Source organism: Pongo pygmaeus, chromosome 1 (assembly GCF_028885625.2).
Source record: "Pongo pygmaeus isolate AG05252 chromosome 1, NHGRI_mPonPyg2-v2.0_pri, whole genome shotgun sequence".
Classification (NCBI taxonomy): Eukaryota; Metazoa; Chordata; class Mammalia; order Primates; family Hominidae; genus Pongo; species Pongo pygmaeus.
The window spans coordinates 82,863,040-82,883,044 of record NC_072373.2 but is presented as its reverse complement, the minus strand read 5'-3'; the positions used below and the strand labels follow the sequence as shown (position 1 = coordinate 82,883,044).

General features: G+C 40.9%; 1 protein-coding gene across 3 annotated transcripts in view; it reads left to right on the top strand.

Moving 5' to 3' along the window:
• Nucleotides 1-2,047: 2,047 nt before the first annotated feature.
• POU2F1 (POU class 2 homeobox 1) overlaps nucleotides 2,048-20,005 on the top strand; it is a 208,076-nt gene continuing 190,118 nt past the window's right edge. For 2 of the 3 annotated variants that reach the window (XM_063649068.1, XM_054466594.2), the window contains exon 1: nucleotides 2,048-2,213. In XM_063649068.1, coding sequence (XP_063505138.1) covers nucleotides 2,153-2,213 — 61 coding nt within the window. In that variant the 5' untranslated portion in view covers nucleotides 2,048-2,152. The remainder of the gene's footprint in view (nucleotides 2,214-20,005) is intronic. The other variant, XM_063649062.1, reaches the window with a different exon arrangement.

Below are 20,005 nucleotides of genomic sequence, written 5' to 3'. Positions count from 1 at the left end.
TTTTCTTCAACAAATATGAACACCTACTATGCCCAGGCATTGTGCTAGGCACTGGGGACAGCTGGAAATATAAATATCTCATTAGGAGGAAAACGAAACTTTGATACAGTCTATTTTAAGCTATTTTTGTTCTCACAGAACTATCCTTCCTTAAATAAAAATCCTTTCCATGAAAATTTCCTTTTATAGAAGTGAAACAGTAAAGAATGCATAACACATACACTAGCTTCAATGACTTTCCGAAGGTCATATTAATATACTTTTTGAACCAAAGAGCAAAACTAGGATTAAATAGAAGATAGGAAATTAAATAAGGGTATTTGAGCTCTTTTTCTTAGTGGAGATGATTTCAAATTTGTGGTCCCCAGAGCAGGGGCATGTACTTAACTATTTCCAATAAGGCTGACAATTCTGAGACTTCTCTTACAGTAATGCTGGTGAAAATAACTTAGGCCATATTTCCAGATTAACTAGTTAAATATTTCATTTCCTTAAGTGTGCTGGTTGGCGTGGCTCTAAATAATTAGATTACAGGGCGGTCTAATTATTTGGTTCAAACAGTCATGCACACACCCTAAGGCTTAATTACCACGAACAAATCAATCCCACCCCCAAATCGTTGCCTGTCACTGACAATAGCTTTAACTGTACTTGCACAGTTAAAGGAGTTCAACGAGCATGGTAGGACTGATGATTAAAACTTTAGCCATTAAAATAATTGCTCTCACTTGGAAATCAGTTTTGTTTTTAAGTGTAGAACCAGCAGTTCTACCCAATTTAAACTTCAGTCATATCTCTCAAGACAGATTAACTAGAGCTGATTTTTTTTTTAAACTTTGCTTACCATGAAATACACCTTTCTATTCTTAAAAAACAAACAAACAAACAAACAAACAAAAATAGGGCTTTAAAAATTCGTAAAATAATTAGACCTGGGACTTTGTCCAGGGAATTTCGCCATTTAAGATAAAGAAAACTCAGCAACATTATGCCTAGTTACCAAGAAAGATATGTGCAACGCGAAACCTTTCCCCAATACCATATTTACTCAAAAACACAGCAAAATAAAATTCACGATGAAGTTACGAGTTCGACATTTTTATTAGTCATCAGCTTACTGTTAGGTTTTAAAAGGTGTTACAAGGCGTGAAGAAGGCGCGGGGGGAAGCCTCAGAAGATGGGGTCTGTTTCGATCGGGGGGGGAGCGGCGTTAGAGGGGCGTGAAGGCAGAAAGAAAGGGTAGGGCGGAAATTAGCGACTTAATAAGACGCCTAGCTCCCGAGGAAGCCAGCCTGGCGTTAGAAGCAAGTAGAGCAGAAGAGATTTAGGACTAATTAAAACACTCACACGACACTCCCCCTCGCGTTTGCCGGGGCCGGGTCTCCTGCACTGGCAGATCAGGGGGCGGGGATTAGCTCGGATTCAAATTTAAAGCGGGAGGCCCGCGTGTGGCTCAGCAGCTGCCTCATGCCCGGCTCCCCGCGGCGGTCGTTTCCGCCCCTACCTGCCCACAGGGCCGGAAATTACCTAGGGAGGAGCGGCTTCTCCATTGTTGCCAATGTTTCAACTGCGCGGAAAGCCTGAAGAAAGTGCGGAGCACAAGGCACGCGGGCCGCTCACTGCCCTTCCACGCGCCCCCATGTTACTGGCCGCTGTGCTCCTTGCCCTGCTTTTACAATGCCACAGGCCACTGGGGGAGACCGGAGCGAAGCCAACAGGGAAGCAAGGCGGGAGGAAAAGGGAGAAGTGTAAGAAGACACGGGCGCCCGGGCCACTATATAATCTGGTTCTGAGCTAGAGGGAGCGCATGCGCCGGCCACACTTCTGGCGGCAGGAGAAAGGCGCGCATGCGCAGAGCCGAGACGAAAAATGAAGCGACAGAGTACCTGGTTGGTTGAGGGCGCTGCTTTAGCTACCGAAGGGCCACAGCGCCCCGAAGGCGCGTGCGCAGAGCGCGGGAGAGGGGTGGAGCTCTTCTGAGGGGGCCGGGGCGAGCAGAGCCGGCCTCGCGCGCCCCCTGGCGCGCGCCCGGGGAGAGGAGGGAGCGGGAGGGGGCGGAGAGGAGGGAGGAGGCAAGCAGGGCGGGAGGGGGGAGGGGAGCCAGAGCGAGGGAGGGTTTATCGACCGGGCGATTTTGGTTAAAATATTCAAAATGGCGGACGGAGGAGCAGCGAGTCAAGATGAGAGTTCAGCCGCGGCGGCAGCAGCAGCAGGTAATCATTACAGCATTTTACATATTCATATTCATACTCAACCCCGGCTCCCGCTGCCCCCCCCCGCGACTTAGCATAATTTATTAGTACTCAGGATTATTATAATTAACGGCGGGGAGATGGGGGGCCGGGGAGCACGGAGCCCCCGCCGGGCGCCGAGCGGAGGGGGAAAGAGGCTCGGAGCGGCCAGGCGCAGGGGGAAGACAAGGGGCAAAGGGGGCTGCGATCCACTGCCCTCCTCCTGCCCCCGGCCCCCCCCGCCGCCGCTCGCCGCCCGCCCGTCGGCACCGGCCCTCCTCCTCTGCCGGCCGCCGCTGCCGCCTCCTCGCCGCCGTGCCCGAACCCGAGCGGGTCCGCGGCGGGGCGGCGGGGCCGGGGCAGAGGGAGAGGACAATAAAGACATTTTACATATTCATAGCTGCTGGGCCGGCGGGGCGCAGTAGGGCGCGGGCGGGCGGGCGGGCGGCCGGGGCCGGGCGGGCGCGGGGTGGGGGGCGTGGAGGGGGATGGAGGCGGCGGCGAGCACAATGCCGGGGAGGCGGCGGGGTCGGAGCGGACCCCGGCGGCCAGACACCCGCACGCGTCTTCCCCCGGGAGCGGGCCTGGGCGGGGGGTCGCTGCCCGCCTTGGGGGGCGGCCCTCAGGGCAACCGGGGGTGCGCGCGGGGAGAGCTCCCTGCCCGCGCCCCGCGCGGGGCTGAGCCCGGGGGTCACAGCCCCAGGCACCTCGGCCGCGCCCCACTGGTCCCCGATGTGGTGGCCTGACCCAAGCCAGGCCTGCTCTCTAGGTGGGTAGGGGTGAGCGGTCATGGGCGCTGTGAGGTGGCCTGGGGCGGCGGGGGTGGGGAACCCGCGCAGGGGTCTCCGTGGCCCCTCTCGGGGGTGGACTGGATTGGAAGGAGTCCTTGGGGCAAGTTCCTGCCGAGGGGATGTCCTCTGGGGCGGCCCGCGCGCCCCAGGCTGGCGGTCGGCAGCCCCTTTGCGTTGTCGGCCGGGGCTTCGCGGGCGAGTTGGGCTGGAGGTGCCTGGCGTGGTCTGACCTCCGTCTCCCTTTGCCCCTCCCCGCTGCCCCCCCTCCGTTCCCCCCACCCCCTGCGCCTGACCTGGACGCACGGGGCGGGTGGCCCTCCGGGGCCTCTCGCTCCGAGGCCCCAAAGCGCCCAGAGGCCTCCCGAGAACTTGGATGTAAAGGGCTGCCCTCCTGCCCCAGAATGGGCTGGCTTGACAAGTTGATCGTATTCTCGATTTCCTCTCTCCTGTTGGGAGTCGGTGGGGAGGGACGGGGATCCCCCTCCCTTCTTCTGTGGCGGTGTTTTCTCGCTGGGTGCTGGGTCGTCTTTACTCTCTGCTTAGCTGAACCTCTTCTCATTTGAATAATGTCTAATTCGGGGAGGTTTATATTATTGAAATGGCCGCCTGGCTTTCCCCGCCTCTCATGTTTAGTAATTCAGACCTTTAATAACAGCCACTCACAGCCCAACGCCGTGTTTATATTTTACATTCGCCCCATGTGCTTTTGTGGTTCGATATGATTCTTTTTTTTTTCCTTGGCAATCCGCAGGGCTCTGAGATCAAACCCAGGCCGTGCTGGGAAGAGAGGGGGGAAGCTAGGCCTTGGCTTCTCTAGCAGTTGCCTAGGCCTCATGTTCTCTGCTGCTTGATTTATTTACTAATAACCAAAATGACTACCTCCACCAACTTCCACACACTTTCCCCTCCTCCGCGGGCAAAACAAACTCTCTTGGGGCTTTACTGGCATTAAAACAGCTCCTAGCTAAGTATCAACTCTGTGATGGTTTGTTTTGTCTTAAAAAGACTTTCTTATAGTTTGCAGTAGTATTGGGCCTAGTGGGAAAAAAATCTGCCCTGTATTTCATTTTCAGAGCCTATGAAATCTATTTTGGTTTAATCCAAATCACTTTGTTTTGGGGATAGGTACCCCGGTTGCTCCCCACCCCCATGTTAAATACTTTAAGGCTTTGTAAAGATCTGCAGTATTTGTAAAACTGACACTTTTTTTTTCCCTCTAGGAGTTGTGGAGTAGCTAAATATTAGAAATTCCAATTAACAACACTTTCATAATTTCTTGGTGTGGTGCTCCCTTTCTGACATCTTCATTCTAATTTAAAATGGAGCTGACGTTAATTTTGTGCTATCATTGTCATAGACTTGCTTATTTTAATTGTAGCACTACTGAAAACAAAAAATGGGGTTATGTTTTCTTTGAGTATTTGTGTCATGGTTAAATGAGTGAAAAGAGAAGAATAAACAAAGGCATTGCGTTTACCCTGATCTTGGAACTTATTCTCCTCCCAGCACACCCGCCCCTCCTCTTTAAGTTGTCAGAATTGATTTTATGTTTTATCTAGACTTAGGACAGTTGGCTTGTGAGAGGCAGATTAACTTTTACTGTTTAGAGGAAACAGTAATTTTGATTTTTGGTCTTTCCTATGGTAAAATTTTCTTTAACATTTTTATTTTGTGTAGGGGTGTGTGTGAGTGTGAGTGTGACTAGTGTTGCCTCTCATTGGTGGATGTTTACCGCTGAGTAGCTGAGGGAAGTATTAGAGGAGTGGGGTTTAACACTAATGTGTTAAACCTTTGAAATTATGTTAAGACATTTTGGTGAGTGGCTAGCTGTGTATTTTGTGGGACATTGGTCTTCAGTTTAATTTGTAACAAAATTCTAGGTTTGATGGACTAAACGCAAGCTAATTTCAGATAACCAGTTCTCACCATTTTTCTTCTTTCACTCACAGTAGGCAGGCCCTGAATGCAGCAGGAAAAAAAAAAATCTGTAGCTTTTAAGAGAACCTTCAGGTGAATGACTGCTTCAGAGACCTGAAGTATGAGGTCAGATGGACAAAAAGCAGCAGTATAATTTCATGCCTTAAATAGCATATGTTTTTGCACCCGATTCCCAAGATGTGGTCAAACTGATGATGTCATTGGACAGAGGACAAGGTGCAGTTAATTTGATTTATTGTCCTGAGGTGAAGTGTAGCATGAAGCCTTCTCATAGGGAAACCATTTATTTCGGGACAATTTCCTTTATAGCTGCAATTTAATCACTACTGAGGCCGTAGATATTTTATACAAAATGATAAAATGTACATTGGATTTTACAAGCAAAATTGCACTTACAGTTTTTGTAATACAGAAAAGGATGGATGTTGTTAACTGGCCTTATATTTTGGTTCACTTTTAATGCTATTGTAAAAATTCATTTCCTCAAAATTCTCAAATGGAGTATTTGGGTTTTAGATAGATATAATCATAGAAGTGACCCGTATAAATGCTTATTTTAGATATGTTTGTTGTGATCCCCCAGACTTTTATAAGAAACTGTGTTTCTTAATCAGAGCATGGCTTAGGCTAATGGAGAGACCATTTGCCTTAGAATCCATTTCAGTGAATAAAGCAGAGCTGAGAATGAGGGCTGTGTATTCTTTTAGGTGGAAATGATAATGTTGAAAATAAGGTAGAATACTTACAGGAAAGCATGTGCTTTTAAAACAGATTTTTTTAAAAAAAATTCAGAATTCTTTTTGGATTTAGTCTGGACAAGTTTGTTCATTTTGTTTTGATTAGTGATTTTTAAAATTGTTCCATTGCAACAGTGATTGCACTTAGAATTTTTGACATATTAATAGATTTTCTTGTAAGACATTTCTCATATTTTTAATTATTAGTTTATTTTAAGGTGATGATTAAAATTCCCTGAGAATGTGATAAAATTGCTTTATTTCTAACCTGAATTTGTGATCCAATTTTGATAGAGTATTTTAGGTTACTTTTGAACCCACATGAGTTTATAACCTGCCTGTCTCCTTTTGCATCTGTCAAGTAGTTTCCCGCGTATTTCTAGGAAATCCATTGTCACTGTCTTCTTTTTTTTTTTTTTTTTTCCCAGACAGAGTCTTGCTCTGTCTCCCAGGCTGGAGTGCGTTGGTGCGATCTCGGCTCACTGCAACCTCGGCCTGGTGGGTTCCAGCGATTCTCCTGCCTCAGCCTCCTGAGTAGCTGGGACTACAGGCATGCGCCATGACGCCTGGCTAATTTTTGTATTTTTTTGTAGAGGCGGGGTTTCACCCTGTTGGCCAGGCCGGTCTCGAACTCCTGACCTCAAGTGATCCACCCGCCTCGGCCTCCCAAAGTGCTGGATTACAGGCGTGAGCCACCGTGCCCAGCCCGTTGTCACTTTCTTAACTCTCCCACCTATTAATTACAATGATACTTTTGAATCAAGGTCTTGAAAATTCATGTGACAGCTGACCAACTGTTTTTGATTTCTAAAGGACTGTTCTGCTTCCAAACCATTACTGTAAAAGCAATTTTTAACCTCTTCTCTGAAATTAGTTTGTAATTCCTTTCATTTTGTCATTGTCAAAAATCCCAGTAGAGAAGGAAAAAACAAACCGTGGCTATTATTCAGGTTCACATGAATTCAGGTGTAGCGTTCTGCAATATTTTAAATTTACTATTCTCTACATCAATAGGTAGTATAAAGCAGTGTAAATAAAATGTGTTTCATTGCTGCCTAGTTTGAAGTAATTGTCAATCTGCCATTCATCTGGTTAGTGGATTTTGGAATAAGTTCAGGGCTCAAAATGTTACATTGCTCTTCTCAAGCCACCAAAGATGTTTAATAGACCTTTGAATATCTTAGGCAGGTGGTTCTAAAATAACAGAAGTGGAAATTTAATTGTTATCTTTAAGTATTTTCTATTAAAAATTGAAATATTTGACCTGTTTCTTGAGTCTGTATTGCTTCATCTTGAATTTATTTGTGTTTTTTAAGTTGGTCACTCATTTACATGAATGTTTCCTTTGTACTTGGAAGACTATAATATGTAGTAGTGATTGCCTTGTTATCGGTTATTTTTGTTTTGTTTTTTAATGTTGAAACCTCATAGTTGTAATCTTTGCATATTAGTCTTTCAAGCACCATTAAAAATAATGTTGTGTGACTCATTAATTTGCCTTTATATAATTGTGTTAATTACATAGTTCTTGTGATTAGTAAAGACTTGCTATGAAGCCTGATTTTAAGCAGGAATGTGTTTTTCCTAATGAAAGTTATTGCATTTGAATTTAGAACTATTCAGATAATTTGTGTTTAGGGAACAGACCAAGTCACAAACAAAACATGCCCCCTTTTGGTCATCCATGTTCTTGTTTTTGATCCCTCCTTAAATGCTAAATGCCTGAGCAAATGTACTTACTATTTCTTGGGCGTTGGAGTTGAAAGTTGTTGATTTGATTCAGTGACATATCTGCTTTGAATTTCTGTACCCTTTCTGCATGAATTTTTTCCTTTTCCTTTTTTTGGGGTAACTTTGAGTCACCATTTTGCTTAATTCTTACTGTGTTGTTTAAAGGATGTAAATATCCTCTTGAGTGGTTGAAAGGGATAATAATTAAGGTTCACAGAGAATAGCAGTTTCCTTATGCATCTTTTGCTGGACATTTTTGTGCATTATTGACATTTCATAAGTAAAGATAATTGAATAACTGTAGATTTTAATTCTTCTTAGGAATAAATTGGTTTGTTTTGTACCGAAGTATTTCTGTGTTCTAAACAGGTGATGAGCTCTTATAAACTGTTTCAGCAGTAATAACAATGGAAACAAAAATAGCATGAGTAGAGCTATTGCCTGACTTACTTGATCCATTTACAGTGTGTTTAGAATTTGGAATATGAGAATTGTCTTGAGTTTCAGAACTTCTGATTTGAAGATGCTCCTTGAATACAGTGCATGTGGTTGTGGGGTTCTGTGTGTTTTTACTATGGGGTGTGAATTTTTTGAGCACTGGTATCTTTGTATACTCAGTGACTAATAGAGCTCTTTTGTTTTTGGGTTTTATTTATTTATTTATTTATTTATTTCCAATTAAGCAAGCACTCAGGATTTCAGTGTTGCCTACATTTACTGACAGGACTAGTAATTGTGCAAAAGAAGAATCAGCAAACCTCTAGATTTATCAGATTATCTTTTATTCATTTATTTTCTCTTATTTTTAATTTTTTTTTAAGAGATGGGGTCTTGCTATGTTGCCTAGGCTAGTCTCAAACTCCTGGGCTTAAGCAGTCCTACTGTGGCCTCCCCAAGTGCTGGGACTACAGGCATGAGCTACCACACCTGGCCCAGATTTCTTTTAAACTGCTGGAACTCCTGGACATTTATCCGGAGAGGATACATTATACTTTTTTTTAACAGCCAGTGTTCACATTGCACAAAGCTAAGTGTTTGTAGTAGCTTTACTAAGTCTTCAATATTGAAAGTCATAGCAAGTGCAATTTATCACATTATTTATTTCATAATTCTTTGTAACTTTATGCTTTTTATGTTGGAATATAGAAATGGTATATGAAATTAAATCAATAATAATAATTATTATGGCAGGTTTTCCCCACTTCTGTTGAACTTTCCGTTTGCAATAGAAGATATAAACAGGAATGGCTGGAAAATGAACAATATGCTGTGTGTTAAAAGACTCATTTGTGCTTAAACATGTGATTACCTTAACGGAGTTGCACTGATGCCTTAAAGGAAATATATTTTTATATGGAAAAGTGACTTAGGTGTTTTCTTGTTTTAGTACACTTATTTTAGTGGTCTGCTTAATGAAAAATACAGCCTTTTTTGGCTGATTCATACTGCAGCAAGCAATATTATAATTAATGTTTTAAAATAGTTACCATCCTAGTTTATAAAAGGTATCTGCTATGTACCTGGTCCTATGCCTATAGTCTTTGGGGATAACAAGGAAATATGACTGCTGCAGAGGAGTTGGTATGTTTACTTAAGCAGGAAAAATGGAAAAACAATGTATATAATTACATATTAAAATATGTAACAGATAATGAAGATCGGAGAATAGATCAGAGTGTGTCCAAGTTTGAAAGAGCCAGAGCATCCTGGAATATATTATAGCTGGAAGGTAATTTAGATATAATCTTTCCTAAAGCTTTTGCTTGACAGTTGAGGAAATATTTTCACAATGGTTTAGTGACTTGCCCACAGTCACTTAACTATTCAGTAACAGATAAGAACACAAGACTTCTAACTTTCTCCCACCTCCCAGTCTCTCCTCCTGCCCCATTGCTGTCAGTCAGAGAAGGCTTTATGTAGAAGGTGAAACTTTTAAACCGAGCTTTAAAGGGCAAGAAGAATTTAGAGGAATGGGAATACAGAGAAGGCCATTGAAGGGGAGGTTGTGTTCAGCATTGTGATGTATAGGTAAAGAATGAGGAAGCATTTGTTCTATGTGCAGGAAAGCTGTTGGAGGATTTTGAAATAGGGACTGATGTGATAAAAATGGTATGTTAGGAGTAATGTGGTGTGCAGGATGGTTTGAAATAGGAAGGGAGAGATTAGATCCATAGAAACCAGTGTATAGAGGTATTTGGTTTATTAACTAATTACTGTAGGTGCTACTAGAGATACAAACATAATTTAAAAATTACTTGACCTCAAGAGACTTTCAGTCTAATGATTTATGAAATAGATAAGTCGTGATAAAGGTGTTGAGGATATTGTCCAATTACATTACATGGAATAAGGACCTTTGGGAGAAATTCTTGCCTGGCCTTTACAGTAGAAACTATTTGTTTTTAGTCTTATGGACACTGAATTGTCTAATTGACTTAGTTTCCTTTTCAAATCAAACTACAGTGTTTAGGTCAAATTATTAACCTGAGAAGCACATGCATAGGCAATTATGTTTACATAATTAGTAGGTCAATTTTTTGTCCATACATTTGTTTTGTATTTCTTTTATTGCTTCCATCTTTAAACTCTTTTTATCTTGTTTTATGTGGGCCACCTTACATCCTTTCTGGAGCAAGGCAGGTATAAATAATATTACCATAACCATGACATAATGATAATGTCTGTATTTTTATAGTACTTTAAAATTTATAGCCACATTCTCATTTTCATTACCTCAGTTAGTCCTTTCAGGCAAGCGTTACTGTACCCATTTTATAGTCCAGTAAAATAAAACTCAGATTAAGTGACTTTCTCAAGGTCATGTGTTTTTATAAGCATTAAGTGTGAGTAATAGCAAGACTTCCAGGTTAGCTGTTATTTAGGCTGTGTATTAAGGCACTTTGGGGCTCTGTTGTGGAGAGCTCTGAATCCTTTGTGTTGGTGTAAGAGTTTGGATTTTATTTGCTAGGCAGTAGGAAGTCACTGAATTTTTTTTTTTTAATTTTTTTTTGTTATGGACAGTGCCATGATCAGAGCCCTTAAAGTGTTTAGCAGCTAATTAGATGCAAAGAGATTATCAAGTTTTTGAGTTTAGGTTATCCAGAAAAGAGCATTACCATAAGCAGATGTAGGGATGTTGGGAGAAGGAGCCATTTGGGGAGTAAGTCAGTGAATTGACTTTGACATGTCATTTGAGACATGTTTGGGTGGGTCTTATTGGGTTGTAGATTCCTTGTGAAAATTGAAGTTTTTTAGTGAATTAAATGTTTGATAAACAATACTAGGGTTGAGATTTATGCTCATGCCACTGTGCGTGTGGACTGAGTATTAAATCTGAACATTGTAAATTCTAGATATCTCATTTTGGCTTTGGCACTGTCTTCTAAGGTTATTTCCTTCAACAATACGATGGTGATAATACCGGTGTTAGAGGGATGCTGTGGGGAGTATCAAATTGATAGCAGAAGAGTTTTTAAAGTAACTCTTTAATAGTTTTTCTTACATGAGCACAGGAGTAAAATCAGGAATTTTATTACTTGTGCTGCTGTAGAGAAGCAGAAGCTTTAGCAGCTGATGGATTCTGCGGGGCACCTGACTGTAGGTTGTTCATTTTTTGGTGCAGCCAGCATCTTAGGAGGAATGGACACTCCTAGTACTCTTCTGAAAACTTTATACAGTGGAGGTGTTGCACTGAAGCAAATACAACTTATCTTGATTTCAGGGCATTCTGTTATCTAGCCCCTACCCTTGCCTATGCATTCTTATCTTTACTACTTCCTTAAATAGCATGACTCAACAATTCCATCAAGGAACTTCCCTTATTGTCCATTTCTACCACAAATATAGCATATTACCAGATTTTAATTTTTAAAGAAATTTCCCGAAAATTTGAAGATCTATCTTGGGAGGATGGCTATAATTTATACTAAGACTTGCCTGAGCCTTTCTCCCATTACCATCCTCGCAACACCAATCCCAATTTGAGACACGTGACCTGAAAGTGCACCCAGGGTTTTGGTCAGGCCAGTGTGTTTGGGACATTGTGTGAGAACCTTTACTCACACTTTTTCCTCCATTGGAAGGCCATAGTGTATGGTATAGTAGAGTGAAAAAAGGTACTGGGGAGTTCAGAGACCTGGCTTCTCTGTCACTAATTAGCTTTGTAACTTTAGGATAAGTTACTTCACCATGGATTTTTTTTTTAATTGTATTTGTAAAATAAGGGATTTCAAACTTTTAAAAGCCTTTGGTGTTCTTTTTTAAAGGCAAAAGTGGAGCTGTTCTGATTAAAATTGGATATTGGAGCAAGAAAAGCATTTTCCTCCTCCTTTCCACAGTAGCTTTTGAGGCACTTTCACAGGATCCTTAGGACTTCTGCTGGTCATGACTTGAAAACTTTTGTCCTTATTTATCTTAAGGGACCTGTCTGTCCATTTCTTTATCTCCACAAATAGCCATCTGTTAAATCTGACCTCCTGTCGTACTTTCTCTGAAATTAGCACTTAATTTGTATTCAGTTACCCAATTCAGCACTTCATTATACACAGTCCTATTTTCTTCTCTAATTGATTATGTAAGTAAATCTTGTCCTAAGAGCCTTGAGTGCAGGAACATGCTGGTAGGGACAGAGTAGGCCTAGACATTTAACAAATAATGAATGCTTGGTTGATGGACTTAGTGGTTCTCAATCTTTGTCACCATGGGGTGGCCCATGGAACTTTTTCAACATAAGAAGGCCCAACTTCTAATACAGTAGAGGTCTGAAAATCCATACTTTAAAAAAGCTCTACAGGTGATTTGATAACATTAAATGATTACTTGTTGCACTTCAAGATTATTTATTGCTTAACATACCTTGAATAATGGTTTTCAGTTAATGCACCAGAAAGGCCCTATACTGGAAAGACAGACTGAGAATTAGGAGACTTAGGTCCTTATTCTGCTTTTAGCATTAACTATAATAGCTTTCTGATCCTGCCTGAATAAATCACTAAACTTTTCCAACCCATAGGATTCTTATTGACAAAATTATGGGCTGGGCTAGATAAATAGTTTTCATACTTTTTTTTTTCCTTTTTAAACTGGAATTATTCAGAAACATCTTTTGGGTGAAGACCAGTAAATATAACATATATTTTTATCAGTTCGGCTTTCATCTGAGTACCTGAAGATTTATTAAAAATATAGAACATGGTAAGCTTGGTCCTGTCCTAGTAGGAGAGCTAAATTGTATGCAGTAGGTAGTACTGAAGATGGGATTTAGACTTTAAACTTGAAACATCCTATTAGAATGCGAATGAACAAAGGTAGTAAACTTATCAATAATTGTGGTACTCAGTGTGAATAAAAACTAGATTATGATGAACCAATATGGCCAGTCTTTCTGCATTCATTTAATTCAACAAATATTTATAGAGCTTCTGCTCCTTGTAATGTACTGAGCACTGGTGGCAGAGTAATGAATAAGATAACATCTCTGCCCTCTCAAAGTGTATATTGGTCTGTTGGGGAAATCATATATTAAATAACACTGGTTGTAGTTTAATGAGTAGAATACGGGAGATTTGAAGTACCCCAGGAGCATAAGGTGGGGACTGCTAATCTGGACAAGAGGATTTGGGAAGGGGCTCTCTGAGGATATCATGTTTACAATGAGATGTGAAAGATGAATAGGAATTAATCAGTTCAAGGCCTGGGAGTGAGAAGTGGAATTGAAAATGTTCTGAGCAAAGGGAACACTATGCAGACATCTCAGACATCCCTCATTATACACAGGGGCATACCACGAGGGGATTGGTTCCAGGATTCCCCACTCGTGTGCCCTCCTCCCCCAACACACAGACACCAATATCAAAATCTACACATGCCTAAGTCCTGCAGCAGGCCCTGTGGAACCTGAGTGTGTGAAAAGTGTGCCTGGCCCCTGGGCCTCAGAGCCCCTGTGACTATGAGCTGTTTGCATCCCGTGAATTCTGTATTTTTAATTTGCATGTGATTGAAAAAACCTGATTTAAGTGGACCCACACAGTTCATACCCATTTTGTTCGAGGGTCAGCTGTACAATCATGTACCGCATAATGACTTCTCAGTCTATGGACCAGTATACAATGGCAGTCCCATAAGATTATAACAGAACTGAAACATTCCTATCTCCTAGTGACATTGTAATGATCCTGACCCTGTGTGGGCCTAGGCTGATGTCTCTGTTTGTGTCTTAGTTGGTAACAAAAACATTTAAAATGTAAAAATTTAAAAAATCTAAATAGATAAAAGCTTATAGAATAAGGATATAAAGAAAATTTTTTGAATAGCTGTACAGTGTGTTTGAAACTGTTATTACAAGAGTCAAAAAGTTTTTAACATTTTAAAGCTTATAAAGTAAAGTTACAGTAGGCCCAGTGTGGTGGCTCACGCCTGTAATCCCAGGACTTTGGGAGGCCGAGGTGGGCGGATCATCTGAGGTCAGGAGTTCGAGACCAGCCTGGCCAACATGGTGAAACCCCATCTCTACTAAAGATACAAAAAGTAGCTGGGTGTGGTGGCACATGCCCATAATCCCAGCTACTCAGGAGGCTGAGGCAGGAGAATTGCTTGAACCCGTGAAGTGGAGGTTGCAGTGAGCTGAGATCGCACCACCGCACTCCAGCCTGGGCAACAGAGTGTGAGACTCCATTTCAAAAAAAATAAATAAATAAAGTTACAGTAAGCTAGTTAATTTATTATTGAATACAGACTTTTTCTCTTATAAATCTAGTGTAGCCTAAATATATGGTGTTTTTAAAGTGTATAGTAGTGTACAGTAATGCTGTAGGCCTTTACATTCGCTCACTCTTCATTCATTGACTCACCCAAAGCAACTTCCAGTCTTGCAAGCCCATTCAGGTAAGTGCCCTCTACAGGTATACCATTTTTAAATCTCTTATACCATGTTTTTAACTATACTTTTTCTGTGTTTAAATATTTTTATTTTTTAATTAATTATTATTATTTTTTTAAATAGGGTCTAGCTCTGTCACCCAGGCTGGAGTGCAGTGGTGCAGTCACAGCTGACTGCAGCTTCTACCTTCCAGGGCTCAGATGATCCTCCTGCCTCAGCCTCCTGAGGAGCTGGTACCACAGGCACACACACCCATGCCCAGCTAATTTTTTTTTTTTTTTTTTGTAGAGACGGGGTTTCGCCTTGTTGCCCCGGCTGGTCTTCAACTCCTGGACTCAAGCAGTCCTCTTGGCTTGGCCTCCCAAAGTGCTGGGATTACAGATGTGAGCCCCCGTGCCTGGCCTAGATATTTTTAAATACACAAATAGTTACCATTGTGTTAGGATGCCTGCAGTACAACAGTAGAATAACATGCTGTACAGGTTTGTAGTCTAGGAGCAACAGGCTATACCATATAGCTTAGGTATATAGTAGGCTATACCATTTGGGTTTGGGTAAATATGCTCTGTGATCACACAATGACAAAATCGTCTAATGACATAGCATCGTTAAGTGATGCATGACTGCACATACAATTCTTGAAACTAATGAAAACACAGCACTTTCAAGGAACCAAAGTTCAGCATAGCTGGTTCAGGAAGAATGAGATTTACCTGAAGAGCCAAAGATGATTTTCATATTATGAGGCTATTTGCATGATCTTTGTACTTTTTAGTGACAAGTCCACAGTTGGAAATTGTGAACAAGATTCCATACTTTTCAATAAATACATTGATTCCTAGTAACAACAGCAATAACATTTATCAAGTCTTTGTGCCAGTTGTACTAAATGCTTTACATGCATTTATGTTAATTACAGTGACCCCCATGGGGTGTGTATTGTTATCCTATCTTTCAGGTTAGGAAACCGAGGCTTAAAGAGGCTAAGTGGCACACCTGGGTCTCTGTTTTGATTATGGCAGTAAGCATTTAAGATCATTATCAGGCTCTTACCCATTAATTTCTGCTTCAGGCCAGTGGAATGATGAAGAATATATCAAGTGGAAATGGGGGATTGCAGAATTTCCACTGTTAGGATCTATAGATTTAACACCTGTTATTCTGAGTTTAACCTCAGTGTTTTGTACAGTTCCCAGGTCTAGATTGTGTGCTCTAGAATCAATTGTGCATTCTTATCTCTGTATTGCATTTTGGAGACACAGACAATTGATTATCAGATCTAATGTTAGCTTTCAGGATTTCTAGATGCTGACTATAAATGTTTTTGAAATTGGTTGTATGCAAACTGCTGATCCTGGTAACCCATAAATTCTGAACATTTTGGGTTTTTGTTAAGAGTTGTATTTTAGGGTAGGTTTGGTGGCTTATGCCTGTAATCCCAGCACTTTGGGAGGCTGAGGTGGGAGGATTGCTTGAGACCATGAGTTTGAGACTGGCCTGAGCAACATAGCGAGACCCTTTCTCTGCAAAAAAATTTAAAATACTAGCCAGGCGTGGTGGTACTTGCCTATAGTCCTAACTACTCTGGATGCCGAAGCAGGAGGACCTCTTGAGCCCAGCAGTTCCAGGCTGTGATGAACTGTGATTGTGCCACTGTTCTCCAGCCAGGATGACAGAGCAATACCATGTCTGTTAAAACAAATACATATGAAACTGAAGCTAATTACACATGTTAACCTTGGGATAATTTTCATCTGGAGTAGCATTTATATTTTTTTGTGACCCAGTTGGTGAAATAGAAAATTAGGATTTACTCTGTTTACATGTTATTTTGATAAAAACATAATTTAAACTATTTCAGTGTTCTCAAATGAGTTGTGACTTAAAATTAATATGCAAGCAAATTATGCAAAAAGGTGGATTTGTTTACCACTTTTTACCAACCACTTCCTTTCTCCCATACCAAGCTGTTACTAAACTAGGGCTGTAGCTTTCAGTTGAGGAAACATGACGGTTGATTATTGTTTCTAATGAGAAGTCAGCTATTTCATGGCATTGCTTTCCAGTCATTCACACCTCATTTAATCATGCCCTGCATCACCTTGTTGAGTTGTTAATGCTGTGTGTTTCTCAATTTTTCTTTTACACTACATTGCTAAGTCCCCCCATCTTCCTCTTCATAGTGCTTTCCCTCCCCTCTGAGTACTTGCTTTTTCATGCTCTGGCCAAGGAGAATGGGGTTTTGGCAGACTGTTTTATACATGTACCCTTATATGCCAATCATCATTAGTTAGAAAGGAATTGGTGAAAATGCTCTTATGTTATGAGAGACATCTTCAACATCACTATAGTCTGAGAAGATGAATGAACAATTTATGAGTGTTGCTGGAAAGTATGATTTCAGGCGATTAGACTATAGTGGCAAAGCCATTGCCAGCTTATGCTGTTGGAATCATATCTTAGTAGTTACATAATGCCATCAGGACCAGTACGAGACTGGTTTGGTGATTGAGCCCATTTCCTGGGATTTGTTCCTATGTATTGCAGACAGATGTCCACGCTTAGGTGTGCATGTTCCTGTCATGCATGTACACATAATTTTTAAAAAAGGAATCATAGTGCATATCCTATTATATACTTGCCGTTTTTCCCCCATGGCTCTCTATTCTTTAGTTCACTCATTTAAATAAGATAAACATTTTAATGAAATCATGTTGTTTGCAGTAACTTGGATGGAGCCAGAAGCCGTAATCCTAAGTGAATTAATGCAAGAACAGAAAACCAAATACTGGTTTGGTCTGTTCTGCTGAGACCTAGTGGAGGAGGCTAGTCCAGAATAGTAGTCTCCCATAAACTTTAACAGAATATACACATTTAAAAATTTTGTACATGTTGTCAGGTTGCTTTTAGTACCACTCTATTTTTTATCTACAGTATTTAATAGTGTCAGTTTCTCCTGCACTGTTAACTATTAGTCTTTTAAATTTTTCCTAGGTTAATGAAAAACACCTCATTGCTTTAATTTTAATGTTTGTAGTCTAATTTGGACATCTTTTTTTTTTTTTTAGACAGACTCTCTCTCTGTCTCCCAGGCTGGAGTGCAGTGGTATGATCTTGGCTCCCTGCAGCATCCACCTCCCAGGTTCAAGCAGTTCTCTGCCACAGCCTCCTGAAGAGCTGGGATTACAGGCGTCTGCCACCATGCCCGGCCAATTTTTGTATTTTTAGTAGAGATGGAGTTTCACCATCTTGGCCAGGCAGGTGTTGAACTCCTGACCTCATGATCCACCCGCCTCAGCTTCCCAAAGTGCTGGGATTACAGACATGAGCCACCGCGCCTGGCCGACATCTTCTTATTAAATTTTTATTAAATTAAATCTTACTAAATTTTATTAAATATAAAATCTTTTATCATTAGTTTTCAAATGTACAACAATCATTTATTTTTCCTATTTTGGCCGTTTCAGAATACTTGTAGTTTTCCTGAAAATTTATGACTTCTTAAATATTCTCTTTCCACGTGTGCCTGCCCCACCTCCTTCCCTGCAGCTAATTCCTATACCTCTTTGGAGAAGTAGCTTAGGGATGCAAGTGGAGCTTGGATGAGTCTACCTGTTAGTCACATGCTTTACTTGCATCCCACTATTAGCTGTTCATTTATAGAGAGGGGATGGTTGCAGAGTCTGGGCAGGGATGGGTCAGCTGTGGCACTGTGGTCCTGGAGAGTCATACCCTACTCTTGCACAAAAATGTTTCTCTTAGCGGAGAACTAGAGTGAGCATATTTTTTTTTACTCTGCTTTCTCTAAAGGCATTTTTAATTTTTAAGTCAAATATATGGGAGGTAGGGATAAAGGAGAAATGGAAAGATAATACAGTTTTAGCAGTCTAGGGGTCTGTTTCCTACACAAGGGCTTGGAAATGCTAAGACTAATCCTGAAATATTTTCAGTGCTGGATTTCGCCTAACCTCCTAGCAAGCTTGGAGTTCTCTGGGACTTGGGGAGCAAGAAATTTAAGGAAGCTGACAATAAGGAGGAAGATATCTAACTTCTGAGTAGAGATGGCTCGATGGTGATGATACTTGTGAACTAGGGTTAACATACAGGAGTGACAGCTGTATGTTAGTCACTGTAAAGTCTGTAAATTCTGTCAGTGGTGAGAAAAGATGACAGTGACCTTGAAGGAGAGAGGCTATCTAACGAGAACATACTTATGCGTGTTGGGGAGTGTAAACGCCTACCTAGACTTTCTGCTGGGTTATTTAGAATGTTGAGAAGTTAATAGATTCAGATTGTTGCATGCATAAGTTTTTTTCCTACTATTTGGGATGGATGAGGAAAGAGCTCAGACAAGAAACAGGTTACAGTAACAGCCCTGTTGGTCTTGTTTGTTGTTTTTCCGGTACCCTTTGGCCATTTTTATCAAGTAATTTTTGTATTTTCTTTTTCAACTGTCAATATGTTATTTTTACCATTTTGAGTGATGTCTGTGGAATAAGAAATATTTGTAAATATTTTGTGACTTACATGGTAAGCTTGACTAGGTTTACACAAAGTCGTTTTGTACTACCATTTGTCCGATTTCTACAAATACATTATTTGGGGGTATTCTTTAATTTTTGTTTCCCCTTTTGTCCTTAATTCCTCTTCCCCTGTTCCTCCAGTTAATTGAGTTACTGGTTTTATTTTTTAAATCCATATATATATATTTATGGATATATGGATATATAAATCCATATATATATATATATATTTTTTTTTTTTTTTTTTTTTGGCAGAGTGTTGCTCTGTCGCCCAGGCAGGAGTGCAGTGGCGTGCTTTCGGCTCACTTCAACCTCCACCTCTAGGGTTCAAGCGATTCTCCTGCTTCAGCTTCCTGAGTAGCTGGATTATAAGTGCGTGCCACCACACCCGGCTAATTTTTTTGTATTCTTAGACAGATGGGGTTTCACTGTGTTGGCCAGGCTGGTCTCGAACTCCTGACCTGAAGTGATCTGCCCACCTTGGTCTCCCAAAGTGCCAGGATTACAGGTGTGAGCCCCCACGCCCAGCCCATATATTCTTAAAATCCTTCTTCTCCCTTGATTTCTCATGTGACCTTTTTTCTGATCCCTTAAATTAAAAAAAATTTTTTTGAGATGCATTAATGTAAATTTTATCCATTTATTTATTTGTTTCATTTTGTCTTCCAAGTTGGTTTATAGAGATTTATAAACTATATGGCAAGAAATGCAAAATAAAAATATAAAAGACCTAATATGAAAATCTAATATTTAATTCCAATAGGGCCCAAATATTCTGTAAACTTCTTAGTAGATGATGCAAACAAGGAAAACTTGGTCAATTTATGCCCATAAAATTTGAAAACAAACAAACTTTTAAGAAAAGCACAACAATTCCTGGTACTAAGATCAGAAGGAAACTTCTCTTCAGAGGCCTTATAAACAGGACCCTATGTAATGTAATAAACAGTGCCCTCAACAGTCTTCCTACTGTGGACACACCAACAAATTTCAGAATGCCCCTCTATAGGCCAAATGCATCATACCAGAGCACCTTCATTAAGACAGTTAAATGGTGGGAGATGAGGATATTGGGTGAGGACTATTCAAAATGGTCTGACTTAAAAAGGGAGAAGATTTTGGAATAATTAGAAGAATGGAGATACTGCATATTCTTTAGGCAATCTTTCATAAATAT